The following is a 27,075-nucleotide window of genomic DNA, read 5'->3' as shown; positions in this document are numbered from 1 at the left end:
CCTGCAGCAGCTCTCCTCTCAAACAAACGTTCTTTAAAGAACATCTAAAGGAGCAGTTCCTCCTGCCTGAACTCCGTGTCCTCATCCTCCAAAGGTGTTCCCAGTGAGGACACATAATCCCTCCAGGAAGTTCTGGGTCTGTCCCGGGGTCTCCTCCTCAGTGAGACGTCAGGTCTTCTGTGGACCAGTCGTCCTCCAATGTGAGAGCTGGAGGTTCGATTCCTGGTTTAAAGCACCGATTAGTCTCCATAGAACAGGGGTGTCCAATCCTGGTCCTGGAGGGCCTCCATCCTGCAGGTTTTACTTGTTCCTCTGCTCCAACACACCTGATCTGAATCAATGGGTGATTAACAGGCTTCTGCAGAACATGAAGAGGTGATTTAACCATGAATCAGGTGTGTTGGAGCAGAGGAACAGGTAAAACCTGCAGGATAGTGGCCCTGAGGACCAGGATTGGAGGCCCCTGCTATAGAACGATTCAGTCAGTTTTGTAGACATTCAGTGCTGAATGAATGTGTTGATGGGGAAACGAGGGCACAGATTGGGTTGTAAAGTGCTTTGATTGGCTGGAAAGGTGATATATAAATACAGTCCATTTAGGTGACACCTCGGCTGCCTCCTTTTGACGAGGAGGAGCAGCGGCTCCGATCAAAGCTCTTCACCGGATGCCCTTCCTGCCACAACCTGGGCTTGAACCTGCAACCTCCTCAAGATTACAACACCACAGCACTGACCACCAAGCCACCACATAAATGATATATAAAGATACATAAAGGCATCTGGTAACAAACAAGTGTGTTTAAGTTTGGATAAAGCAGGTAAATCCTGATAAAATAACAGCTCAAGGCAAGAGAAACACGTTCCGTCACCCTTAGGTTCTGAATTCTACTACATCTGTTATTCAGAATGACTCATTCAGTTATTCATTCAAAGCTGACGTCGCCCGCCACAGAAGGCAAAGAGACGAAGTTTCTGCCCACGTCTGTGTGTGTTTGTTCGTCTGTTAGCAAAATATTGAGCTAAAATTGAAAGAGGTAGTAGCTGAAGGTCGTTCAGAGAGATATGATCTGAGAACAGAACGGTGGCAGGTGAGACGCTCTCCTTCAAGGAATGCTAAGCCTTTATTATTACTAATTTAGGGGTTTTTGCATAGTTTGGCCCCTAAAGAGAAATTCTGGCCCCTGAACAAATTTCACAGCTGACCCTGTTGGCGTCAGTTCTGAGTCCTGTTTGTTTAATTAAGAAGTTAAAAAAAATAAAAGCTTTTCCGACACCTGGTTACATCAATAACGTCTCCAGTTTGAATCTCTCCAAAGGATGACGCTGACATCTAGTGGCAAAACCCACAACTTCGCTTCTCCATCAGGATCCGTCAGACTCCGGGCCTCGAGGCGCCGCTGTCCTGGACGGTTTCAGGGTTTTCCCGCTCCGGCACTCTTGATTCAGACGGTTCAATCCCCTCCTCGTTGAATCACCCGGTTCTCCAGCAGCACCTCCACTTTAAACCTGGTGTTTTAAAGCAGGAACGTGTCTAAAACCTGCAGGAGAGCGGCCCCCGAGGAGCGGAGTCTGACACGTTCTGTAAGAACCACAAAGTACCTGAATTAATCCAATTTATTTTACATTACATCTGTATCCAAATCTAAACAGTAAAACAGACCAGATCAGCTGCTTTAGGCTCGTTCTGTACTAATTCTGAATTTAAATTAGGACAGATTTATGTTAAGATCTCATTAATATTCGTTTAGAAATAATTAGAGTTATACATCATAACACAAAGTGTTGTAAAAATAAAAAAAACTTTTCACCAACGTCCTTCTCATCAGCTTTCATAATAAAGGAATCCAAACTGTGAACATTTGCTGAATTTAACAGGTTTGGATTCTATAAAGGGAAAAAAAACAGTTAAAGTTAATATTTAACCTGATTATGGATCCATAAACTGGAAGAAAACGACACAAAACTTCCTTCGCTCAAACATGACAATCCATCTGTCTGATGAGCTGAAACTCTCAAGATTCCTAAAAAATATTATAAACTTAAATATAAACTATATGAAGCATTTGAAGACATGAGGATGAATAAAGTATCTATAATAAAAACCTGTATGCTGCTGATGTTATAACTTTTGAAGGTCTTTGTAAACTAAAACGTCTCATTTTGTGTTTTAAGAGGAAGACTTGAAGCTGGAACGGTGTTATTTATTTACTCTTCATCACAGCAGACAGACGGTTATGCAACAACACATAAACCTTTGACAGTTTGACAACATTTGACACCAGGAGTTGTGATTTTATAACGCCCGAGTCTGAACAAAAACAACAAACCGCAGCACAGATCCTGATGAAACTTTCAGGAAATAATTAGAGGACGTACGTCTGCAGCCGATCAGCTTCAGGAGCCAACCCCATTCAAGATGGCTGCCACAGCCACCTGTCCTTAAGGAACTCCAGCATGGCTGTAATTCTATTAATTTTACAGACGTTGAGCTAAAACGCAGTGTGGTAGTAGCTGAGAGTCATTACCAGCACATGCTCTGTGAACACTTCTCACCACGAGATGAAAGGCGGCGGGCGACATGCATTCACTAAAGCAGTTCTCAAACTTTTCAGCTTCCAACTCATAAAATAACAGTGACAAAGGTGTGTGACCCCATCTGTCGGAGTTTAAATGTCCAAACGTGCTCATGATTCTATTAAATAAGGGCATAATGACAACAAAAACAGTCTTAGCATCCATTTTGCTATTTTTTAAATCATTAAATGACTTGTATTTCAATGTCCCGTAACAATTATAGTGTAAATATATAATAAAAACTGGGTTTTTAATTGTAACGTGATATCTGGAGATTATCTAAGGACCCCTAGTTGATGTTGGGTGACCCACATTGGGGTCCCGACCCCAACTTTGGGAATCATTGCCCTAAAGGACTGCCAGGCCTTTAACTGTGTTTTGTTCTTTTCAGCTGAATTCATTTGAGCGTCAGCTTCAGATTTTATTCTTTCAGAATAAATCTGGTATTTCCCAAAAATAATATTCCAGGATTACTGGAGGTATGAAAGCAGCTTTCCTTGAAGGAATGCCTGTCGCCCGCCACCTTGCATGCCAGAGTCTTAAACTAAAACTGTCTCATGATCTGCTGGCGCTCTGAGCGTGTCGGGGACACCGCTCAGCTACGACCACACCAGATTTTAGCTCAAAATCTGTAAAAACTACAGAGTCCCAGCCAGGTTTGTGTTTGCTGAGGTTGACTCCAAAGGTAATCAGATGTGGATGAATAAAGTCTGAGGTTCATTCAAATCTCCCCACTGGTTCGAGAGATATTTGCTAACAGACAAACAAACAAATGATGAATCAGAGGCCTCCGTTTATGATGAGATCCAAGTGGTTTTATGTTTTCTTCTAAACTAAGGAATGTTATTTTATGAATCAGATGTGATGGAAAATCTCTTTAAAACATAAAAAATGGCTGGATTGAAAGAAGTCATCTGAGCTGAATAAAGGAGGATTAAGACTCCATTTGTCCTCCATAAAGTCTGAGAAACTCCATCTTCACCTCCGACATCCAGCTGCGGGTGTGTAGCGTCAGGCTGAGAGGCGTTTATGGGTGGAGGGTGTGTGTGTGTGTGTGTGGGGCAGCAGTGTTTCAGTTTGTGACGTATGTGAAGCTTCAGGGGGCTAACTGAGGAGGTCAGGCTGCAGACCGACCCTCTGCAGGATGTCCTCAGGCATGCACAGAACTGGATTCACTGCTTTAATCTGTTTGTCGCCGAGGAGAGACAAACCCGCGATTCCAAACAGAGTGTGGAAAGGATCCACCTGCAGGACAGAAGGTCACAAGAATCAACAACATGAAGCAAATATGCATTTATAAGTAGAAGCAGTAAAGGATATCTTGTAAAAATGACATGAAATGAGAAATATGTGCATGTAGAGGAGGTCACTGCAGGTTTTACAGGAGGGTGGGAGTTTACGCGTCTCACCATGTCTCCCGGTCGATCAGCAAAGCCTCCCGTCTCCTCGTCCTGACAGGCCAGAATAAACCTCCGCAGCTTGGCTTTGTCAATCCAGTGGATCCTGCCGATGATTTTCAGGGACGCCAGGACCCACCAGGAGTAGCAGACATCTGGAAGCTGAGTCAGACGGGAGTTTGGTTAAAGCCAACGTCAGGTTTAGGAAATAAAAAAACGAAGAAGACACTTTTACATTAACGTTTCTCACAGCAGCTCTCAGAAAAATAACTGCGACAAGAAGCTCCAAATATCTGGCATTTCTGACAGACTGGATGACACACAGAGAGGGAAGTCTGTTACTGGAATAAATTCAGTTTTAGTTCATTTCTCTGTGTTTAGTTTAAGTTTAGAGGCTAAAATTAGCTTAAATGGGAGTTATATTTTAACCTAAGCAGCCCAAACTGAAAAACAGCAGCTAAAAATCTTATGAATATCAAGATGATCAGTAACATGAAACAAAAATTAAATATTAAATATTCTTAAACGGTTGAGCCAGTCTCACATTTGTGTTTTACATCTTAAATCATTTGATGTTAATTTAATTTAAAGACTAATGTGGAAATATATTTCAGTTGGCGTTTATGTCTTCAAACATAAAATGGTGGTCTGCACGTAAACGAACCAGATTATAATCCCGTCGCGTCTGCAGTCTTGTCAGAAACGACACCGCGGATTATCCGAGGGCACAAACCTTCTCCGGTCGTCCGTTGAGGCCTCCGGACGGCAGCTGCCTCTCGCAGAGCCACCAGCCCAGCAGGTCGGCGTTCAGCTGGTGCAGCTGGCCGGTGAGCGACAGGAAGCCGGTGCAGCAGTAGATCTGATGGGCGGGACGGAGAAATAACAGGTTTGGTTTCAACGACACGACGGGCAACGTTTCATTCATCCTGTTACTGTTCACCTCAGACTCAGAGCCTGGGGCAACTTCACACCCATTCATTTCTACTTCATTTTAAAGGACTGAGCTTCTTTTTTAGATCAGTGGTATCCAATCCTGGTCTTGGAGGGCCACCAACATGCAGGTTTTAGATGTTTCTCTGCTCTTCAAGCCCTGCAGAAGCCTGTTCATCACTCAGTCATTCAGATCAGGTGAGTCAGAGAAGAGAAACACATAAAACCTGCAGGATGGAGGCCCTCCAGAACCAGGATGGAAAGAAGGAAGCTGAGTTCAACCAAAAACCCGTCCATCGGTGAACTCACTTGCCCAGCGTGAGACTCTGAACCAGGTCTGCAGCCGAAACCTCCATCAAAGTTCATACAGGACAAGACGAACTCCACAGCTTTGTCGACATTTATCGAGTCCATCTTCCCCTTAGAAGTGTCAGATGAAGATTCACAGAGTCATCTTCAAACTACACGATAAAACGTGACAAACTAACACTCGAATGTAAACAGTCCTGTTTGTTGAAACGGTTTCAGGGTCTCAGAATGAATGCTTTAATTCAGTCAGCCGCTGTCTTGTTATTTGGTCTGTATTTTAATAAATAAAACCCAACAATGACTGCAGCTGAATGAGAGTTCAGTGAATTGGCTTCAACAAAAAACAAAACAGAACTTCTTAAAGTTTACTGTTGTATTTAACTGCATTACTGTCCGCTTTATGATATTTGTGGATAAAAAGTGAAAAAAAACTTACCAGTAATGCCAACGTAGCAACAGCACAGAAAGAAAACCGTGTGTCTATCTCTCCTGAAAAAATAAAAAATGGATACAGCTTATTGTTTCCAGCTCCTTTGTGCTGCAAAAATCTGACTATGTATTGTTCAAAAGGCAAAAAAACCTGGAAGGAACTGTTTGGTATTTTTGAATGCAATGAAAGGAACTAAACTAATTTTTTTGTTTTTCTTTAAATACAGCTCGCTCACCCCATTTGTCTCCTGCAAAAGAGCCATCCTCCTGCTGAAGCCCTTTCACATATTCCACCACTTTGTCCACATCGATCGCCTCCATGCTGTCATACAAGCACAAGATCTGAGGAGGAGATAGAAAAACGAAAAGACTGTGAGCTCAAACCTGGAGAGAAACATGTGATACTACAGCTCATTTACAAAAACTTAACATTTATTTCCTCAGTGAGGATTGTTTCAAAACATTCACCATGGATTTGAACAAAATAGTCCCAGAAAAATACATTATTTTACAGTTCAGGGTTTCAAAATAAGGACATTTTTAAGTACATCCCTATTTCTGTTGTCAACATTCATTTATTGAGTAAAAAGATGAATTTTAATCGGACTTAAACCACAGGAGAGCGGCGTTCAGAGTCACCTGGACAGCACTGAGGGTGTAGAGCAGATGTGGGTCGTGCCCGATGCTGGCACTCACGCCTCCACACTCGTGCTGACAGGCTTTGATGAAATCTACGATCTCCTGCCGGCTCATTCTGTGCAGCTGGCCCATCAGGTCCATCACCGTCAAACCCCAGTAGATCCCGCTCATCCTCAGGTACTCCGACAGCGTGTACTCCTGCAAACACAACACAGACGAGTTTTATCTCTGCTGAAATGTCTTTAAACCTTAAAAATAACCTCTCAGAGGAGAAGCTATATGTTTGAAATGTCCTTATAGTTTCACTTTCACTAAATAACACAGACTCAGCGCTAGTTGAAGGCAGAAAATATAAGAATTTGAGCTTACGTGGAGCATAAACACCAGGTGTTTACATACTGACTGATCCAAACCTCAGGTACTGATCACATATTGTTCAGGCAAAAAATCCCATCGTTTGACCTGATAACATTCAATTTATTATTATTATTATAGTTAGCATCAAAGGTTTGCTCAATCTTGTCAACACTTTCAACAGAAACGCTCAACTTCTGTGAAGAATAATCTAATCATCAGTGATTATTCTCACAGTTGTTCTTTTTTTTGTATTTTAAACTGTTTGCTAATTGGCCCGTCTTCTAATTGGAGGGTTTGGGGTTTGATTCCCTGCTCCTGAAGGGTGCTGAAGTGTCCTTTGGCAAGACACGATTTATCAGTTCATGAGTGTGTATAAATAAGTGAATGAGAAACTTTAAAATAGGATCTGTACAAGTTGTGGATCTATTACCACAACTAAACTGTGTCCTCTAAAGGCACATTTAAACCTTACTGAAGATGTGGTTTTTGACATGTGATGTTAAACGACACTACGTCCATTTGATCCCTTATAATCGAATGTTAGGGTTGTATAACCTGGTGTCAGACAGTAAATAATAAATACTCACATAGTCGTCCTTCTTGGAGCCGTAGGCAGCGATGTAGTCCGCATGTTTGTCCAGCAGCAGCGAGCTGGGAGCGTCGGCTTTAATGAGGACGTCTTTTAGTTGAGCACTCTGACAACGAAACACACAAAACACAGGTCAAACAAACCCAACCCCCCTCCAAAAAATATAACTTATCAAACCACAGCACCTTCCGAACATTTCCTTTAAAGTTAAACAAATAAAACGCGACGGCCGTCAGCTCAGCTGACAGGGCTGCTACATGCTAACGCTAATGCTAGCTACTTTCACAGATTAACGCTCAGTTTGACGCAACATTTGAGCAAAACAAAAATTACTTTTCATTTAGACCCACTTAGATTATAACGTTATCTCCTAAAACATCCGCGCACAACGTGGAAACAGCTTAATGTTTACCATTTTGGCATATTTTGCATGATAGAGCTTATTATCCTCTGGTTTTCTTCTTCTACGGAGTATTTTGCGGTAGCTAGTTTAAAGTGCTTTTAGCTTTCAGCGCCACCTTCAGCCCCGGGTGGAGTACTGCAAGAAGACGAGCGGAAACGAGACTTCAATGGAGAAAACAGCAGCAGTAGAAGACAAAAAGTTAGTGGAATTATTCAAGTAAACACATTAAATCATGTTTTATAGCTTTCTTATTATTAGAGTAAAAACGTTTTTAATGTACCGTTCAGACTCCTTTAGGACGGCCTAAAACAAGGGAATAAAGTGACTGAACTGGATTTATAAATGTGATATTTCCCTAAGAGTATTAACAAATTTATGATATCTAGTTCTTTCTGTTTTTTGCTTTTGACACTGACTCCAAATTGTTCCAACTTAAACAGAAATTAGAGTTAGTCTATATTTAGATATACCGGATTACTTCTTTCCAGAAGATGTCGGTAGCGTGACAGTGCAGGTAGATCATAGTTTCAGGTTCAGACTCACACAAACATAAATTACACTGACGTTCATTAAAAAAAAAATTAAAAAAAAAACTCAACAAGACGTTCCAGACTGAAACTTTTAATAAAGTGAAAACAAATCGGCTCAGAAAATCCATCCCACAACTTTTGGCAACATCTGAACACAAAGTAGCTGATGTAGAAAAGCAGATTACACGACTTACTGACCGTTTTTCCCTTCACATTCTGGTGAAAAATGCATTTTAACATTAAATTTACAGATTTGATCTTCGACAGGCGCAGAGTTAGGTGTCAGAAGCAGATTAAGGCATGAAAAAGCGAGAAAAAAAAAAAATTTAAGGTGTGAAGATGAAAGTTTGAACTTGTTTCCAAATTTATCTTTAGAGAAAACAGAAGTCAGTTTACTGCTTTATCATGTACAGGGTTAACTTCAGCAGTTTTACATGATTAATGCCTTTAAATAATCATTTAAACGCTTTAATTATCCTATGACAAGACGTTTGTGTCTCACTCCTCCAGCAGCTGTATTTTAACAGAAACTTCCTAAACTGGATGTGACAACACGACGCATTGTGACATTTTTCCTTCCTCTGACTCTTCATTTTCACATTCCTAATGAGAATAAGCTTCTTTAAAGGCAAACATCTACAGCTGAACCTTGATTTTAAGCGGACGGGTTCATTTTACAGAAATATGTACAGAGCTACGAGGACTGAACGCAGACGATGAGTTCGGCAGCTGCCTTCATTTCTTGAATTTTCCCAGGTGTTCTCTGGCGATGATGAGCCTTTGGATCTGAGCCGTGCCTTCGTAGATCTACAACAAGACGGAACAAATTCAAACAGAAGTCCGGCAGAGATTCGACCCCGGGTACAAACAAATACCCACCTGGTAGATCTTCGCGTCCCTCATCAGCTTCTCTACTGGGTACTCGCTGTTGAACCCGTTGCCTCCGAAAATCTGGACGGCGTCGGAGGCCACCTGATTGGCGATGTCTCCCGCAAAGGCCTTGGCGATGGAGGCGTAGTAGGTGTTCTTGCGGCCCTGATCCCGTTCCCAAGCGGACCGCTGGTACGCCATCCTGGCCAGCTCCACCTTCATGGCCATCTCGGCCAGCAGGAACGACACGGCTTGATGCTGCCAAACGCCACGGAGTTAAAAACGACGCAAATCAAAAAACCCTGTAACGAACGCTCGTGCCAACAAACCTCAGCGATAGTTCTGCCGAACGTCTTCCTCTCCAGGGCGTAGTTGGTGGCTTCATCAAGAGCTCTCTGTGCCAAACCTGTGGCTCCTGCTGCCACCTAAACGACATCAGGTCACAAAATCTCAATAAAAACATTCATTTAACTCTGGATTTTACTCTGGAAGCTGTGGGCAACAAGCAGGACACTTAAACATGACGTCTTATCCCATCGAAAAGCAAAGTACGTTAACATTTTTTAGGTTGTCGTGTGGCATTTCTAAGGATAGCATAACTCTGGCTGCTTTAATCAGCACTAAACAAATGTGCAGCAGTAAAATGTATCATAAAAAACTCCTGAATATGAACTTTACCTACAATAACCTCCAACAGATTTATTAAACGTGATTTTAAACGCCCAACAAATCAGGCAACTCCAGCTGCATCAAATAACCCGTATATCTTCAGGAGGTGATAATGATAATAATCCTGAAATAAAACCAACTCTTCTCTTCCAAACATTATAATTTTAAAAGCTGCAAGTTTACCTCAACGTCCCGATACTCAACCAAGATGTTTAACGTATCAGAAATATTAAAATAAAACCAAGAACCTGCTCCTACTTCTGCCTGTTTTAAACCCCCTGAGCCCTCTACGGTGGCCCTGAAGTGCCAAACATCAATAAATCACTAAACACAGCAACAAATTTAAAAACAACGTTAACCTACCTGAAGAGGTCGGCCCCAGCAGGAAACAGGAGCCATCACTGATTGGACGACAGCGCCGTTCAGCTTTTGAACCTGACATTTCGTGATCAGTCCTGAGCGTCCAGTGTCCCCTCGTATGGACGTCCAGACTCAAATATTATTGGACAGCAGCTACAGCTACGTTTGGGTCTACGCTACTGGAAGAAGAACTTCCGGTTCAAAAGCTAAACGGCGCCGTCGTCCAATCAGCGATGTCTCCTGTTTCCCACTGGTGCCGACTAGTGTTGGTTTGAACTCCAGGGCCACCGTAGCCCTCTGGGTGTTGGGTGGGGTAAATCCAGGTTCCAGCTGGAGGACTCACCGGTGGCCTGGTGTTGTCAAAGGCACCCATGGCGATTTTGAAACCGGCTCCTTCTGCGATCAGGACGTTCTCCTTCGGTATCCTGACGTCCTCAAACGTAATGCCTCTGGTGTCGGAGCACCTCTGACCCATGTTCATCTCCTGAAAGGGTGAAAGTTTAGTTTCTTTCCCCTGGAAGAAGCGTTGAGTAAAAAGACTTCCTTCTTACCTTCCTTCCTATTTGAATTCCCGGAGTGTCTGCGTCCACGATGAAGCCAGTAAAAGCTCTGCTGGCTGGACATTTGGGATCAGAGTCGGTGCGGGCAAGCAGGAAGTACCTGAACGATTTTTAAAAAAATGAGAATTAATTTAGAAGTTATCTACACAGATGACACATAAATCCATAATATAAAGCAAAATATTATTGAGTTAATTTACTTCTAATTCTGTGGTCCAACCTGATATAAATACAGACTTTATTGATCCCACATCAGCAGCAGAGCTCCAGTTATCAGACAGTAATTAATAAATGTAGTCTCTAAAGTGACCGTCTGAACAGGAGAACACACACCAGTTGGCCTTCCCTCCGTTGGTGATCCACATCTTCTGCCCGTTAACGACGTACTCGTCGCCCGTCTTCACCGCTCGGGTCTTTATGCCGGCCACGTCAGAACCCGCCCCGGGTTCGGTGACGCAGTACGCCTGCCGGGAAGAAAAAACAAAACAAATCCCGTCGATATAATCTGATCTGGATCGAAATCTTTTGTTGTTGTTGTTTTTGCTGCTGTTAGAAAACTGAAAGAAACTCAAGGGCTAACGGCAATAAAACATGAGCTTCTTCACCTCATTATTTACACAAATTCAGTTTTTTCTCATCAGCTGACCAGCAGACAGTAACTATCCTCCGCAGCTCAGTTACAAACATTATTATCAACACAATGCATAAAGGATGAAAAGATAATCTGCAGAATAAACGCTCTGGCTGCTGCTTTCCAAACTCATCATTCTCATCCAAACAGATCAGGTTTGATCCAGCTGGGAACCTAAACTCACTAAAAAACGGATCATTATCTTTTTATTCAAACGCTGCTGAAGTTAAAACCTTCTCCAGACTTACACACATGAGCGGCTCCTCGGTCAGCCTCCCCAGGTATTTCTTCTTCTGCGCCTCGTTGCCGGCAAGAATAACGGGCATTTGCTGTGTGGCAGAAACAAAGATTTGTTTATATTTGTCACGACCAACGTGGCGTTAGGTTTTATAAAGACCTTGAGGACTCTGAACATCTGGTTTTTGAAGCAACAGGTTAAAGGAACACTTTGAGGTAAACGTTAAAGGTGACATGTTTGTCTTACTGGAAGCCCAACGCTTATCTGTGACCCGTGATGACAAAACTGAGATTTGTGTAAAAACGAGTCCATAAAGAGACCATCTAATGATCCCAGTAACTAAAATAACAAATAATCTTCCTAATCAACCTTTAAATTCAAGTTCTTCTAACAGGTATGTCTTCTGAAATAACCCTTTGTCTTATAACTCTTATAATTTCCTTTGAAATCGACAATTTTTCTCTGCTGGAAATCCCTTTGTATAATGTTTGGCCTCGTTGTGAAGCTCGGAGGATTCCCACTTCTTAAATATACGGCTGAAATTCCAGACCAATAAAAACCAGCTTGTTGCCAGTTGATAAATCGCCAAATTTCAACCAACAACGGATAATTTTGAAGCTTTATAGATGGAGAATATAAAAAATAACAATTCAGTATTGATATATTCATCATTTTGCCAACATGGGGTCATGTTTTGTTCGAGCAGAAGGTTTTACGTCGGCTAAGATCCCGTCAGGAAACAACTAAAACACGTGTCAAACTCCGCTCCTCGGGGGTCGATCTCCTGCAGGTTTTAGACACGTTCCTGCTTTAAAACACCTGATTTAAAATGGACGACTTGTGGAGAACCCGATGATTTAGTGAGGAGGTGGTTAAACCGTTTGAATCAGGTGTGTCGGAGCAGAAAAACCTAAACCTTCCAGGACGTTGGAGCCTGGAGGTCCGAGGTTTGACGCTCCGGCTCTAAATTAAATGAATAAAAGCGTTGGTTCATTCCTCGTCAGCAGCAGACTTTTCTAACTGATCCCACGCTTAGGTGAGTTGCTCTTATTGTCACTTCCTCGTCCAGATTAGGCAACACTCAGGGGGAGATTCTATAAAACTTACTCCCAGAGAGTTCGCCTCGATGGCGGTCTGCATTCCGGTGCAGGCGTACGCCAGCTCCTCCGTGATGAGGCACGAGTCGAAGATGGGCAGACCCATCCCACCTGAGAAAGGATGAAAGCATCGGGGGTTCACACAGCGACACACAAACCAAACCAAACACACAAACAGCAGCAACGGCTGGATTTTACTACAGAAGTTTGAAACAACCCACCGTACTCCTGAGGGATGTGACCGTTCACCAGACCGAGCTCCCACGCCTTCTTGATGATGGGGAAGGGATACTGTGGACAGTTTTAACAGTTTATTAAAAACAGGAGGAAATAAAAAACAATTTAAACTCAAATACACTCAAGTTTAGATTAAAACAGCAGCTGGACAACAAAACCTTCATATAAAAGCAACATAATTTGTTTTAAATCCTGCCAGCAAAACTTTACTTTTCTGACTATGACTACAACAAACAGAATGCATAAAAATTATCTGAAAAGATTTTTTTTAAGTCAAGTCAAATTTATTTATATAACACTTTTCAGCAGCAAGGTGGTTCAAAGTGCTTCACAACATGAAAACACAAAAATAGAAAGTCATAAAACACACACAAAAATTTGAACTGGGATAAACTAAATGAAATCACAAAACTAAACATCTAAATGAAAAAAGATAAACTGAGGAAAACAAACTAAGATATAATGAAAGCTAACAGAAACTGAACCAGGATTTAAAAAAAAAAAACCTCAGACATGATAAAAACTGAACTAAAGGTTCAACTAAGAGTTAAAAAGAACATTATTGTCTGGCTCTTAACTGTAAAACAAACAAAGATCCGAGTTTGAAACTTACTTCACCACTTTTGTCGTAAGCAGCTGCAACAGGGATCATCTCCTCACGAGCGAACTTCCTCGCCAGCTGCTGGAACTCCTTCTGCTGGTCCGTCAGCTCTGCAGCAGAGTTATTTATTCACAAATTAAAAGTTTTCTCACCGCTGCGTGCAATCCTTTAATCTGGAGTCGTTTTAGCACATGATCTCTCCAAAGGAAACATTTACAGTTGACCCCCTTTTCTTTCTTCTTCTTACCAAACGAGTAGCCGAGGGATCCTGCAGGACTGCTGGTGGCTCTGGCTGCTGTGGCGCCGGAGCTCTGCAGACGAACCCCAGACCGAAGACCGGCCCTGAAGACCTGCGTGGAGGTCAACATCAGCATCAGTCACTTTCACACCTTTTACATAAAAAAACAAACCAAAGGAACTAAACTTAAGAAACCACTGGTACTAAGAAAGGCCGGCCGTCAAACATTGGACCAGCTCTTTACCCTCAGGGGTATGGGAGATGGTCCAATTGGTCAGCGTCTGTTTTGTCCAAGTAGGTTTTGTTTACGAGTGAGGGAAGAACGGAGCGTTAGATCGACACGCGGATCGGTGCGGCTTCCACAGTGTTGAGTTCTCTGTACCGGTTTGTTGTGAAGAGGGAGCTGAGCTGCAAGGTAAAGCTCGCTCTTCCTACCCTCACCTAGGGTCAGGAACTTTGGGTGGTGACCGAAAGAACAAGATCGCAGATACGGGTGATTTAAATGAGTTTTCTCTGCAGGGTAGAGAAGCCTGCTGAGGTAAGGCTGTCCCCTGGACGCCTCCCTATGGAGGTGGTCCAGGCATGTCCAACTAGGAGGAGACCCCAGGGAAGACTCTCGACTCTCGACTCAGAACGTTTTGGAATCCTCCTGGAAGAGAGATATCTGGACTTCTACCGACTCTGGAAGATGGATGGATGACTTGTGACCATCAGAAGTAAACACTAGTTGACTTGTAGCACCCACTAGTTCCCAGTAGTGAACCACATAAGACTTTTTTATCCTTACTAGTCAATATGTGCACCTAAAATATTGACTAATTAACTTGTAAGGTCAAATTTTGTCACACTAGTCAATCTGTCAGCATTTTAGATTCAGGTGCACCAATTAACTAGTTCACATTTTTAGGCACACCGGTTAACTAGTAAGGACAGAAAAGTGTCAACTAGCTGATTAGTGAGCATTCTAGTGTTTACCAGTCAACATGTCAAATTTTCAGGTTGCATTAGTTGACTAGTGCACACTTTTGACAGAGACTAGTCAACTAGTAGGGATAATTAGTTAACAATGAAGGGTTTTTGTCAACTTTATTTTACCCAAATATGTCGATGACAAAATAATCTGCCCTTACTGATCACTGTCACAGTTGAACAGCCAAAGGTGAGAGGACAAACACTCAACTTTATCAGGAAAAAATCTATAAACAGATAAACTATGGTGTTAGCCGCTGTAGCATTTTGCTAACTTGTTAGCCCACGTAGCAAACCTAATCTCGGCTAGCTTTCATTGAAACTTAAGAAATCCAGCTCTAAAGAAGGCAGCAATAAGCCTAAACTCGTTAACGATAATATAAGATAACAAATTAGAAAAAAAATCGTACCTTATTAAGCAGCATTTTTATGGTAGAAGAAGCCGTAGAACAGAAATGACAGGTCGCTGCTCCACTTCAACACGAACATCTTCTGAACCAATCAGAATCTACAGGAACACTCCGTCAACCAATCAGAGCAGCGGGATTGGTCACGTGTCACACCTCGGCACCAGCGCTGTGACTTTTGTCCCAGTTCCTGCAGTTGTCCAACTTGACTCACCTTTGCTGTTTATAGACTTTATTTACCAGAACAGCGTATAAAAGTCATAACATCAAGCGCAAAGACATGAACTGGTGACATTTTTGGATGAATGAGTGAACGGACCAGTCATTAAAACTGTTGGAAAACAAGCAAAGTCACACAAATGACCTCAAAAACAAAAACAAAACATGGAAAATAACAAAAACTGAGTCAGGTAGTCCTTCAGATAGGCACAACAGTAAAACTGGTTGTTTGGACCCTTATAGACAAACTTAATGTGTATTTTTTATTTTAATTTGATCAATATTAACTAAACAATGCAGGACAACAATAAACAGACCCCTGATGGAGCTGCAGTACTGTCAAAATCAAAAAGAAATTGAATCTAAATTAAACTTGTCTAAAGATTTGCACTGCAGGGTAACAAAAGTTAAGGTTTCTAAAACTTAATCTCGTTTTTAGGGTTAGCATCTGCAGCAGGCCAACAAAAACATGCTCCACAGCCTCCATAAGTCAACATAAAATGTAAAATTAACCTCTGCCAAGGTTTGTTTTCAGCAGCGTTTGTTCATTTGTCTGTTTGTGCACAATATTACTCCTCAGGTAATGAACGGATTTTAATGAAAATGTTTAAGTTTTTACAAATAAATGATTAAATTTCAGTGATCAGGATCACAACCAGGTTCCTACTTTTTTTACTTTTGTTTTGCGCTCCCCGAGTGCTTTTTAATACTAGTTTTAAAATATATTTTGCTTTAAAGGTTTAGTATAGATTTGCAGGAGAAACAAACACCATCAACCATAAAGTTATTTAAAGATAGAGCCCAATTAGAAATTACCATCAGCTACTAACAACTTTCCATTCGTTTCTGAGTATTTTTATACAGAATTTGGTTCATTATTGTGAAAAAACATTTAATTCATGTTAAATCCTCAACTTTATTCTCTAAAATAAAGAGAAATATTCCAGAGCGCCTTTAAAAGGGAAGCAGCTCATTGAACACCAAGTCTCACTTTGAGATTCAGTTATAATTCTTCTCTCAATGCCATTTTTAACCAACAATGCTAAGTTTTAAAACCTGTTTTCTCAGCGAGGGGTAAAAAGTCATAAAAAGCGAAAGCGCGCCCGTTAGATGTGACCGGGTCACCTACTTCCGATGGAAACAGACAGACAGAACGCAGGCGTGGGGCATTTGGATTTTATTAGCGTATCAAACAGGTGTACATCTATTTGCCTTTCTTGGCCTTGATCTTCCTCAGGTAAAACTCGAGCTCTTTGCCCTCCAGGATGTAGCCGTCCGCCCTGCCGCACTGTCCAGGTTTGGAGGCGATGCAGGCTGAAAAACAGGAACAAATAAAAACAATCAGATGAGAAACTGAACACCTGGAGCAGCATAAATGTTTAAAACCACACATTTAGGTGGAATCTTTTGCTCCTCAGAAACTGATTTACAACAAACTGGAGCCTCAAAATGAATCAAAACATTTCTGACACTTTCTGGAGCAGCATCTAAAAATGGTGACACCATATAAATTTAAGGATCTATTGACCACAACCTGTTACAATTATTCACATATTTTTATATAATTATTATGAATAAATACAAAAAATACGTTTTTTAAAACAATTATATTCAGAAAGCTGCTAAATGTTTGCCTTACCGAGCAGTTTTCCCTGCAGGAACTGCTCTTCGAGGAGACTGCTGATCTTGGCTGTCTTTTTGCGTTCGTCGTACTTCTTCTGGGTCTTCTTGGACCTCTTCTTGTTGAGGAGCTCTTCTTCCTCAGGGGTCTGCACACACGGAGAGAGGCAACGAGACTTCCTCAGAAGGACGGCGATAAGCGATTCTTACTACTAACGTCAACCTTTCTGCAGACTTCGGCGTCTGTGACCATTCTTTCTCAGAGGCTTTAAATGTCACCACTTCCATTCAGTAGCAGAACTGACAAGTTTATCATCACAGAAAGATTCAACAGATCCGAGGAACTTTTACCATCTCTTTAGCTTGTTGATCTAGGTGGGCAATTTAGCACCCACCTTTAAACGTAAAACTCACCAAACCAGCAGAATATAGACTAATTTTTAAAGCTAGCATAAAACAAAAGGAACTGCTTCAATACGTGGAATAACCCCAATATTTCTGAAGGCAAAATGGCGATTTTAAGTAGTTTACACACCAGCTTGGCACCCTTCTTGCGTCCCAAAGGAATGGCGTAGTGGGCCTCATACCACTGCCTGAAGGGAAGGCTGTCCACCAGAATGATGCAGTTCTTCACCAGGGTTTTGGTTCTGACCAGCTCGTTGTTGGAGGCATTGTAGACCACGTCGATGATCCTGGTTTTGCGTGTGCAGCCTGAAAACACAACCGAAGAGCGGTCAGAACTAGAAATCTGATGGCGTCCGAAACGGCTGGCAGAGCATTGAGTCTTTCTCAGGGTCACTAATGTCATCACTTGCATTCAGTAGCAGAACTGGACAAAGTATCGTCATAGAAAGTAGCATTGAGTGAGGCTTTAATTGGTTCCAGTCGAGAAGCTTACCCTCAGAGCCCCATGAGAAGTTCCCAGAGTCCAACCTCAAAGCGCGGTACTTCTTGTTCCCGCCGCGGACCCTCACTGTGTGGATGCGACGAGGACCAAGCTGTGAGAACAAACCAGTTTTCCCCGTAAATTAAAGCTGCACCAGCAGCACAAACAAATACGGTTATACGTTAAAGTGCGTCAGTGTAACTATGACGTGTCCTACCATTGGTGAGCCTAAAGATTTGTACCAAAACGGCACAAAAAAAGATCCACCTAAGGTCAAGTTTTCATCACCCACACCAATTTCACCGAAACCTAAACACAGACTCTCCTTTTCCTCACCTTTGTGTTTGCAGCTGGACGTCCGAGCTCATACTTCCTCTTCTTGTGGTAGGGCTTGCGTTTACCGCCAGTCTTGCGGCGTTTGTGCCAGTTATCCCTTGAGATACCTGCGTTGGTGTAAAGAAACAACCAGGTGTTAAGATGACTGCACCGAAAGGAGGCGTTTGAAGAAACTACAACTCCCTGTGCTCAAGTGATCAGTTCTCCAAGGTAGTTTGTCCACAGTGTTTTTTGGAATCCGCTTAAATTGGTTTCATCACATCACTCGAGCATTTTACGTTATTTTTATGGGTAAACTGGCATTGAATCACTAAAACCAGGCTCCCTAACGACAACACATCAAAGCACGCATATAATAAATTTGACTATACATTAAAAAGACTGCTGATTCTATGTTTCATATTTAACAATTTCAGGCCCGTTGCGACCAAAATGTGGCTTCAATAGCCTAAAATGCACGAACAGCTAACAAACAAACATTTGAAATATGAGAACTTTCAACACATGCATTGGAAAACCTATAAATAATAAAACCATCTTTTTTTTCTTAAAACGTATCGCAGCAGCAGCATGACATGACCAACATGCTAGCTTATGCTAACTGCGTCCGCTGAGCTGGAGGCTCCAAAAATGTTGAGAAATACTCAAAATAAGCTTCAGTAAAAACGACAAGCCGTTTAAAATAGTTTATCTCCAAATAAAACCCTTCAAACCTCACCAGCAGCTACAGAAACATACTTTCAGCAGCTAGCTGCATAGCTAACGAGAGCAGCCATCTTGTAGCATTTCTGTCATCCACTGGAAATTACTTCTTTAATACAAAATCCACCGCGGCTTAACATCAAATTTAGAGGCATGAATGTTCTTAAATTATTTAGCTTCAATAAGGCAAACAGATGCGCGCATATTTCTTCGCTAAAACGTTAGATGAAGAAGGATTCTGCCTCCGAGCAAGAAGGGAAAACGCGTACCCATTCTCAAGCGCCGGCTAGAAAGAGGACCCGCAAAGGCTCATGGGAAAGTTTGAAGCATCGAAATCTCGCGATATTTGACGCCACAGCCAGCGCGACTGGAAACCCCACACTGAGATACATTATTTTTATTCTTAATAAATAAACCTCATAGATCATTACAACCGTGAAGTTTTATTAACTTTTACCTCTTAAATGGTTCTAAACCTTTGTAACAAACAAACAAATATACCAGTGTTTTAATTTTTTTAATTTAAAGTTAATGTTTTGATTTATTATTTTACTACTTATGCTTTTTCAATACTGTTTTATAATTTATATCTGATATGAGATAGGTGTGGATGTAAAATAGATGTGTAGCTATTGTTTTAAACATGGTAATAAAAGGCTGTTAGCATTATATCATATTTTAAAATGTTTTTTATATTCAAACAATATTTTGTACAAAAAAGCATCATATTTTGTTTTAAATAAACAAATAAATTAAGTATACATGGACGAAATACACAAAACAGAAAGGCTCTGTTCCATTTTCAAAATCTGTCTTTTAAAAGTATAAAACTATCGAATATATAGAGCAAAACGCATGAAAGCTGCATCCTCCTACAGATGATTGTCGACTGTACGCTGAATAAATACGGTAAATTTTCAGCTTATAACTTTTAAGGAATCATCTTGTTTTTTACAAAAACACAACCTTAGATAGTTATTATTGGTGTTTTTTGAATCATAAACAACTAATGTGTTTTTGCAACCATAAAAAAAGTGTCTAAGGATTTGATTTAGATCAGTTTATTTTATGACAGCATATACAGACAAAGCATGGCGTTCAGGAACCCCTTAATGTTCGGATGATTCACAATCAGGTGTTTTATTAATGGCTTGAAAACAGTCAGGGAATGGACAAAACAAATGACAACATTCTGATCAAATTGCTCAACGCCACTTTTAAAAATCACAAGAACATCCAGCTTCTTGGAAGCAAATATAAATAAATTAGTTGCGGCTCGAGGCTGTCTCACAGTCCTGCATATATTTTATTTCTTTACATGTTAAAGTAAAAGTATGCCTTTACATGAATAATCAAAAATCTCAGTCAGTCACGTGTGTTTCTACATAGCTCTTTATCATATACAGCTGCGGTTGTGAGGATGAGGTGATAAACTTGGCGGTGTTTCTCTGTCAGGATGTGATTCTCAGGGGCTCATGTCGGTGTCGATAGCCACACAGTTGTACGCAGCGTAACGCAGCTTCTCCTCAAAAACCTTTGCGCTGCAGAGAGCAGGAACCACATATTTGATGAACAGACAGTTCAACGGTCGTATGGATGTGATAAAATCAAAATAATATACATTTAAGGAGCAGTAAAAGTCGTCACACCTTGAATAGTTGGATAGATAAAGAGCGCTGGAACACGTGGACGACTGAGGAAGAACATCGGTTGTTCCGGACCTGCATTATGGAACGAAGAATATGTTGTAAACATCTGTTTGTCCTAATAAAAAAATACAAAATCTTGCTACAATAAGAGCAGTTTGTAAGGACGCTCTTGTGCTCACCATTGTTTGTCTGGATAAACGTAGATCGGTGCAGGAAGACGACTTCTACCGGTTACAAACCTCAGAAACCTGCTGCGATCCTCTGAAAACAACAACAAAAAAAGACTTTTATTTGTTTATGATTACACTCGTTTCACCCCCGAAGGGGAAACTCGTCCACTACATTCTTCCCGTCACAGTGAGGCTAATGAGGACGGAGGCAGATGTGGGCGCCTCATCCCTGCTACTTCACGATCACAGGCTTTCCTCTTCTAACCTCTGCACCACCCCCCACCCAACTAAAAAAGTTATGTCAGTACAAAGAAAGCCATTAAATAAGCTTTACAGCTCTCAGATTTTGCTGTTAGAGACAATCACAGCTTTAAAAACAAACAAGGAGAGCTCACCGTTGGTGAAGTTTGTCAGCGCCTCCCACAAGTACTGGACCCTGAGATCACTTTGTTCCAGGTCTTCATAGCGCGCTGCGGGGGAGATGAGAACGTTGTGATCGTTTCCGTGTCCTTACGTTCAGATGCACAAAACATCTGAACGTTTGTGAAGAGCAGCCGTGAGAAGCAAATCTCCATTTTCTGTTACAGTTTCATTTTATATCCAGGCATAATCCATGTTCACCTCAGTGGTCATAATGTTATGGCTGATCAGTGTGAAGGGAACACAGAGCAGGTTCAAACCAATGTTGAGGAACGTTAAATAGTTTTATTAATGCTTTATTATAATCTATGATTAGCACCAATATGTTTAACAAAAAAGGAAGAATAAAAACAACAAATTTTATTTTTTGTGTTTATAAAACACATTAATTGGATGTGAAACTCAAAAGACACAAACATAGTTTTGTTGGTTGACTAATAAAAGATAATAATCACTAATAAGGAATAAACCCCAACTTTAACTATAATAGAGATGTTATTTTACTTACCTTATGCCTGAATTTTGGAGTAAATTAAATACAAAACGTCTCATTTGTCTTTAATAATGATAGAAAGTGTGTGTTTTATCATTCACTTTAAAGTGAAAACTCACTGAGGCGTTTCAGAGCCTCCACGCTGATCTCCGGGTCTCCACACACTTTCTTCTCCACTTCCTGCCACGTGAGAAGGTCCAGGACAGCCTGAGGAACCACCTTCAGCAGCCCTGCCTGCATGGCTGCAATCTGCGGCACACGGACAGGAGCGTCAGACAACAAGCTCCACCTGCCGAGTCGGAAAGCAACGCAAGGAGTTTCTAACTCCGGTCTTGCCTGCTGCCTGCTCTCCTCCAGCCGAGCCTTCTCCACCAGGCGGATGAACTCCTTTCGGTCCTCGTATCGAACGGACACGTCGCCGCCACCGGGGACGAGGTCCACCGTCTGACCGCTGGTCAGAGGGGTCGTGTAGACCAGTTCGTCCCCAAACCTGAACTCGAAGGTCTCCTTATCCATGTTCTCCATGGCTTCCAGCAGGTTTACCTGAACACAGATTTGTCAGTAACCAAAAAGAATGAGTCAGAGGACAGATCACGGTTTAAAAGTTACACACCTAAAAGATTTAGAACTGTTTGTCCCAAAGGAAACCAACAGATTACAGAAATGAGATTATTCAAATATAAATATACACTTAAGGACAGTCTACTTGAAATAAGGTCATCAAAGTTCTTCGAAGAGATTCAATCGAAATCCAGAGTCGGGGGAGTCCTGTTATGGCATTTCAGAGAATATGGCTGCCTACATGTGCCAGAACAGATTTAAGGAAATCTCAAAATGAGAATCCTAATTTCATGATTTACTTTATTGAATCAAGACTGAATCTAGCATCAGAGTAGGCAGTCCACGTTGTTGTAATAGTAACCTGTTTATATGACCTTCAACCATCAGGACTGTTTGTGAATTGGTGTGTGAGGGGGTGGGGGGTAAGTGTATGTGTAGCAGAAAGACAGAGACTGACTGTAAAAGATAAAAAGTGTGTTCATGTTATGTGGGTGTATATGTGCTTGTATGCCACCTGGAGATGCACAGTTAAAAGTAGAAGGGCCGCCATCTGCACACCCAGGAGCAGAGAGGACAGGTGGATCCAGCCCAGAAGGCAGCAACAGTCCCAGGCAAACAGACACCGGGCACCACCCCCCCAAGGCAGCTACGCGTCCGCACAGAGGTAGGTCGCCGGCAAAGCACAGGGTCAGCAGACCCCAGGAGAAAGAGGTAAGAGGCAAGACGCAGGCCCACCCCTCAACCCAGCCACGCCACCATCTCCCACTGTGCAGTCCAAGCCCAGGAGCCAACCCCCCAAAGACCTGGCACCTGCACCAGATCCTGTCAGAGAAACTGCCCAGCACCAAGCAGGAGAGGCCCTCCCAGAGCCCCCAACATACTGGGCAGGGACCAGTCCACCACTGCAGCCGGAACCCAGAAGGACCAAGGTGAAAGGGCATATAGCCACCCCCCCCCCGGTAAGCAAACCTCCCAGTAGGTCTTGCGGGAGGGGACGCCCACCAGAGCCCAGCGCAGCCCCCAGGACTCCAGCCGAGCCAACATCCCCAGGAGCCATAGACCACCCGGCGGGAGCCCACCACTCTGGGACATGACCCGAGCACCCACATGAACAACCCCCCACCTACCCGGTTGTCTGAATGAGGGTTAAGAATAAAAACATTTCATGACTGCAGAGGAAGATGGACATCGTTTAAATGTCCTCACCAGAACCGAGTCGACTGCTGGGAAGTCTTTGCTCCAGCTGACGGCCTCTCCAGTCAGCTGCTTCCAGACCAGCCCGGGCAGCGCCAAAACCTACAGAAAAAGGTAAACGTCTCAGGATGGACGTGTAAAGGGTGCCAGAGTGATGTGGACACGTCACTCACTAAGAAGTCTTTCCCTCTGAGAGCAGCTCCCATCAGCTGACCGATCCACTCATATTTCTGGAAGTCCTTGCAGGACGGGTTGGGGACGTAGTAGTCTCTGGCCTCTAAGGCGCCCTGACGGACGAGCAGAGGACGGTTTTAAAGAAGCAGGAACACTCAGATCCTGACGGGCAGCGATGAGGAGCAACTACCTGGTTGGACGTTCGGGTGAAGAACGGCAGAGGCATGGGGCACTCAGCTGAGCTGGGACAAAGCTCCTCCGACATGTCCGCCAGGCTGTCCCGAAATCCTCCTCCCTGGTCGATGATTCCCTCAGCGATGAACTTACATTCCCACCACTGATCATATCCAGCAGGCCATCTGATGAGACAGATTACAGTAAATTATAATCTGTGATGAAATCCATCCAGGGGTGATCCGACAGACGCACCTATAATCCAACGTCTTCTCAAGTTTGTCAGACGGCTTCAGACCCTCAAACACCTGCAGGAGAAACGATAACACAGATGAAACAACAACATCTGGAGTACTTCCTGTCTCCTGACACTGAGGTTTACCTGACTGAACACAGCGTTCTTGCAGCTGGGGTCCAGGGATGGATTGTCTCTGTGCTCCATGGCCAGACGTCTGTTGATGTAGAGTCGAGGCATAAAGTTTGGCTTACTGGTCTCAGAGTCCTTCAGGCACTGAGTGATGAGGGCAGAGCGCCGTTTGGTCAGCAGCAGGAACTGCTTTATGCTCTGGAAGACAACAAAGAAACACATAGAAGAATAAAAAAACTAGATGGAGATTCATTTGGACGGTTTCAGCTATTAAATGGTAACTGTTCCTTAGAGAGGTCTAATCGGTGCTTCTTTTTACTTTAAGTTTTATGTTTGTGCCAAAACCAACAAACAGTGGAGTAAGCAATGTCCATCCATGTATCCCTTATCTGCCGCTTGTTCTCTTTCCACAGCCACCTCTTCCAGCTCTTCCAGGAGGATTCCAAGGCATTCCCAGGCCAGCCGAGTCTCTCCAGCATGTCCTTGGTCTTCCCCGGGGTCTCCTCCCAGTTGGACATGCCCGGAACACCACCCTAGGAGGAGCTGAGGGAGCGTCCTTACCAGATGCCTGAACCACCTCAACTGGCTCCCCTCGATGTGGAGGAGCAGCGGCTCTACTCCGAGTCGTTCTTGGATAACTGAACTTCTCACCCTACCTCTAAGGGAGAGCCCAGCTACTCTGAGCAGAAAACTCATTTCGACCTCCTGCATCCAAGATCTCGTTCTTTTGGTCACTACCCAAAGTTCATAACCATAGTTGCAGGGAAAAACCAATTAGTTGTGAAGTGGGAAGAGAAAATGGTCGGATTTCGAAAGAGTGGTTTGTACCAGACAAGGATAAGTTCTGTTTTCTCAGTGTATATTTGGAGAAAATTGTCAAGTAAAGCAGGAACTGAGCCCACTACTTGGTTTGCTAACCAAGTAGAAATGGGTGTCATCCGCATACCAGTGAAAAAGGATGCCAAATTTATGGAAGGTATGACCGAAAGGAAGAAGGTAGATGATAAAAAGAAGGGACCCAAGGACAGAGCCTTGGGGCACACAAGCAGAGATGAGCAAACAGAGAACTGAAGGCCTGAAGTCGAACTTCAGAGATGCTTTTATCTTTTTTTTAACTTTAACAACTTCTTTAACAAATTTCAGAGCTCATGTCAGTCATTCAACATTCAGCAAATGCTGTATCTGTAGAAAACAAACTAAATCTGTGTTCACTGTAACATCTTCTTTCCCACAACCTGAACTTTTATTCAGAACTCACTTTGATCTGGTTGAAGGTTCCCAGGCTGTAGTCCCAGGCAGGTACCAGGTGTGGCAGCACGCTGTCCAGGAGGCTGATGAACCTGCAGACAGACGATGAAGCCAAACGTTAGAAAACGATGCTTGGAATAAAGACCTGACCTGCAGGGGGGAAACCTGTCTGAGCCCCCGGCGGTCCGATGGGAGCAGGCCTACCTCTGGATGACTAACACTCTGCGGTACAGGATGTCAGGCGGGGTGCCCTGCAGACGGGGGTAACGCACCAAGTTAGAGGACTGAAAAACATCCGCGTTCAGACCCAGGTCCCTTTCACACGACGACTTGATCTTTAAACCTCGAATCCGGACGTCCGTCCCCTCATCTGGAAAAGCCAAACGAGGAGTTTAACTAACGACACAATAACTACACACCGGAAAAATTGAAACACAAGCAGCCTCTTCATTTTAAAGCTAATGTTTAATAAATGCTGACCTCTACATTCTTCAATTCTAACTTCAATAACAGGCAGGTGAGACGTCATGTCCTCCAGGACGCACACCTCTCCAATCAGAGTGCTGGAAGACAAAACAAGTCAAAATAAATACATGAAACTTGAGATTCAGTCGGATCTTTTCCACTATCAGCAAGAAAATTGGACATTATTATTTAATAAACTATCTTCTCATGTAAAAATGAAGCACAAAGTTCATCTTTCTGTTCCATCACTTGCTTTTTGCATCTATCTGAGGAAAATTACTGTGAATATTCTTAAACATTTTACTGAACGGAGCTCACTCGTCGATGGTGACGTCACTCAGCTTCTTCAGGTTGTCTCCCTCTCCTCCGTAAACCGTCACTCTCTTCGGCATGTAGCTGTCGTCGAACGAGTCCACGGTTAGTATCAGCTTACTGATGGAAGACAAACAGGCTCGTTACAAACAATCAAACTGATTCTAATGTAAATATAAGGGATTAAAGAAGCCATATTAAAGGTTAGGGTTCAGGTTTGGTTAACTCTGGAGTTATAGTTTAGCAGCATCATGTGTAATATCTTCTGTTAGCACTTGGAGGATGTGTTGTGAATGACTCTCAGCTACGACCACACCTCATGTTAGCTTAATATCTGTGAAAGTCAGAGTTACAGCACACAGACACGGACATAAACATGATAAATAAAAAGGCGATGAGCTCAGTTTTAATGCAGACTCAGATCCTTACTTGACCACAGCGTCTCGCTTCATGTGGAGGCGGATCCAGTGCTGCCCCTGCATGTCGTCGCTCTCCCAGTACGTGTCGGAGTCTTCGTCCGTCAGACACTGAACCCCCCCGCTGGGATCGTCCTGTCAGCAAACACCGACTCGTTGTTGTTAAAAAAGGAGGCAACGAGGCTGTTAGATTTCAAAAACGATTCGACCCTTCCCATCGAAGCAAGATGGGAAACTTTATAACAACCAAGGAGATACCAATGAACATATAATAAAGCATTACAATGGTGAGAATTTGGATGGAAAATCTTTATAAGATTCTTTAATAAATCTGCTCAGAAATGCCACTATGATGGAAATGTTTTGTTTTTTTTGTGGGGGATTGACCAGTCATTAAAGATTTCTGGAAATAAATAAATTAATAAATGAATAAATAGTGCCCTACACGACATCTTCAAGCAGAATATTCCTTCAGAGAGCAAGCTGACGTATTTTGGCTGTATAAACCCCAAGAAGTTTTATAAGATCTGTAAGATCTTGTATCGTCTACCTGCTCCTTTTCGAACAGATATGGTAAGATTGCAATTGGGCAAGACGATTTGTTTTAATATATATATATATATATATATATATAT

General features: G+C 42.5%; 4 protein-coding genes and 3 non-coding genes across 9 annotated transcripts in view; all 7 read right to left on the bottom strand.

Annotated features, from left to right (window-relative positions):
* Positions 1-2,180: 2,180 nt before the first annotated feature.
* On the bottom strand, positions 2,181-7,754 carry rabggtb (Rab geranylgeranyltransferase subunit beta). The gene is made up of 9 exons (XM_017410830.3): positions 7,637-7,754; positions 7,223-7,330; positions 6,279-6,476; positions 5,876-5,981; positions 5,647-5,699; positions 5,211-5,321; positions 4,705-4,830; positions 3,984-4,133; positions 2,181-3,819 (listed from the first exon to the last, which is right to left on the bottom strand). Exons 1-9 carry the CDS (start codon positions 7,637-7,639, stop codon positions 3,679-3,681), a joined length of 996 nt encoding a protein of 331 aa, XP_017266319.1. The 5' UTR covers positions 7,640-7,754; the 3' UTR covers positions 2,181-3,678.
* A 478-nt stretch (positions 7,755-8,232) lies between these two features.
* On the bottom strand, positions 8,233-15,166 carry acadm (acyl-CoA dehydrogenase medium chain). Of its 2 annotated transcripts, XM_017410802.2 has the most exons (12): positions 15,038-15,166; positions 13,668-13,770; positions 13,433-13,530; positions 12,804-12,873; positions 12,593-12,693; positions 11,496-11,576; positions 10,950-11,080; positions 10,608-10,716; positions 10,400-10,540; positions 9,357-9,452; positions 9,037-9,285; positions 8,233-8,964 (listed from the first exon to the last, which is right to left on the bottom strand). In XM_017410802.2, the coding sequence occupies exons 1-12, from the start codon at positions 15,050-15,052 to the stop codon at positions 8,893-8,895; spliced, it is 1,266 nt and encodes a 421-aa protein (XP_017266291.1). In that variant the 5' UTR covers positions 15,053-15,166; the 3' UTR covers positions 8,233-8,892. The 2 variants fall into 2 exon arrangements, with proteins under 2 accessions (XP_017266291.1, XP_037837862.1); XM_037981934.1 differs by lacking the exon at positions 15,038-15,166 and having other exon boundaries at positions 13,668-13,788.
* A 1,248-nt stretch (positions 15,167-16,414) lies between these two features.
* rps8a (ribosomal protein S8a) lies at positions 16,415-19,116 on the bottom strand. Of its 2 annotated transcripts, none has more exons than XM_017410835.3 (6): positions 19,067-19,116; positions 18,096-18,202; positions 17,772-17,871; positions 17,409-17,584; positions 16,893-17,022; positions 16,415-16,567 (listed from the first exon to the last, which is right to left on the bottom strand). In XM_017410835.3, exons 1-6 carry the CDS (start codon positions 19,068-19,070, stop codon positions 16,458-16,460), a joined length of 627 nt encoding a protein of 208 aa, XP_017266324.1. In that variant the 5' UTR covers positions 19,071-19,116; the 3' UTR covers positions 16,415-16,457. The 2 variants fall into 2 exon arrangements, with proteins under 2 accessions (XP_017266324.1, XP_017266323.1); XM_017410834.1 differs by lacking the exon at positions 19,067-19,116 and adding an exon at positions 18,834-18,867.
* On the bottom strand, positions 17,129-17,197 carry LOC112450357. The gene has a single exon (XR_003038934.1). It is a non-coding gene; the product is annotated as a small nucleolar RNA SNORD38 (small nucleolar RNA).
* LOC112450356 lies at positions 17,659-17,726 on the bottom strand. Its single transcript, XR_003038933.1, has one exon. It is a non-coding gene; the product is annotated as a small nucleolar RNA SNORD38 (small nucleolar RNA).
* Positions 17,946-18,054, bottom strand: LOC112450358. The gene has a single exon (XR_003038935.1). It is a non-coding gene; the product is annotated as a small nucleolar RNA SNORD46 (small nucleolar RNA).
* A 796-nt stretch (positions 19,117-19,912) lies between the features above and the next one.
* The window catches only part of LOC108232802 (E3 ubiquitin-protein ligase HECTD3-like), a 9,726-nt gene continuing 2,563 nt past the window's right edge, over positions 19,913-27,075 (bottom strand). Inside the window, exons 5-20 of the mRNA XM_017410840.3 lie at positions 26,454-26,575; positions 26,031-26,144; positions 25,728-25,810; positions 25,452-25,617; positions 25,258-25,339; positions 24,015-24,197; positions 23,888-23,940; positions 23,649-23,817; positions 23,458-23,571; positions 23,297-23,386; positions 21,866-22,072; positions 21,649-21,778; positions 21,012-21,086; positions 20,626-20,707; positions 20,447-20,518; positions 19,913-20,338 (exon numbers count right to left, since the gene is read on the bottom strand). Coding sequence (XP_017266329.1) covers positions 20,263-20,338; positions 20,447-20,518; positions 20,626-20,707; positions 21,012-21,086; positions 21,649-21,778; positions 21,866-22,072; positions 23,297-23,386; positions 23,458-23,571; positions 23,649-23,817; positions 23,888-23,940; positions 24,015-24,197; positions 25,258-25,339; positions 25,452-25,617; positions 25,728-25,810; positions 26,031-26,144; positions 26,454-26,575 — 1,818 coding nt within the window. The 3' untranslated portion in view covers positions 19,913-20,262. The remainder of the gene's footprint in view (positions 20,339-20,446; positions 20,519-20,625; positions 20,708-21,011; positions 21,087-21,648; positions 21,779-21,865; positions 22,073-23,296; positions 23,387-23,457; positions 23,572-23,648; positions 23,818-23,887; positions 23,941-24,014; positions 24,198-25,257; positions 25,340-25,451; positions 25,618-25,727; positions 25,811-26,030; positions 26,145-26,453; positions 26,576-27,075) is intronic.

The sequence above is a fragment of the Kryptolebias marmoratus genome, linkage group LG20 (assembly GCF_001649575.2).
Source record: "Kryptolebias marmoratus isolate JLee-2015 linkage group LG20, ASM164957v2, whole genome shotgun sequence".
NCBI lineage: Eukaryota > Metazoa > Chordata > Actinopteri > Cyprinodontiformes > Rivulidae > Kryptolebias > Kryptolebias marmoratus.
This window is presented reverse-complemented; position numbering and strand designations above follow the sequence as displayed.

Excerpts from the sequence above, each read along its gene's own strand:
- rps8a (XM_017410834.1), bottom strand. Across the intron at positions 17,872-18,095 it reads GTCCAGCTGCAAACACAAAG|CTTGGTCCTCGTCGCATCCA; the intron begins GTGAGGAAAAGG and ends TTGTTCTCACAG. Across the intron at positions 17,023-17,408 it reads GCAAGAAGGGTGCCAAGCTG|ACCCCTGAGGAAGAAGAGCT; the intron begins GTGTGTAAACTA and ends CCGTGTGTGCAG.
- rabggtb (XM_017410830.3), bottom strand. Across the intron at positions 5,700-5,875 it reads TTTTGCAGGAGACAAATGGG|GAGAGATAGACACACGGTTT; the intron begins GTGAGCGAGCTG and ends TTATTTTTTCAG. Across the intron at positions 5,322-5,646 it reads TTGCTACGTTGGCATTACTG|GGGAAGATGGACTCGATAAA; the intron begins GTAAGTTTTTTT and ends GACACTTCTAAG.
- acadm (XM_037981934.1), bottom strand. The coding sequence starts at position 13,788 with ATGTTGACCTCCACGCAGGTCTTCAGGGCCGGTCTTCGGTCTGGGGTT. Across the intron at positions 13,531-13,667 it reads ATCCCTCGGCTACTCGTTTG|AGCTGACGGACCAGCAGAAG; the intron begins GTAAGAAGAAGA and ends ACTCTGCTGCAG. Across the intron at positions 9,453-10,399 it reads TTGACAACACCAGGCCACCG|GTGGCAGCAGGAGCCACAGG; the intron begins GTGAGTCCTCCA and ends GATGTCGTTTAG.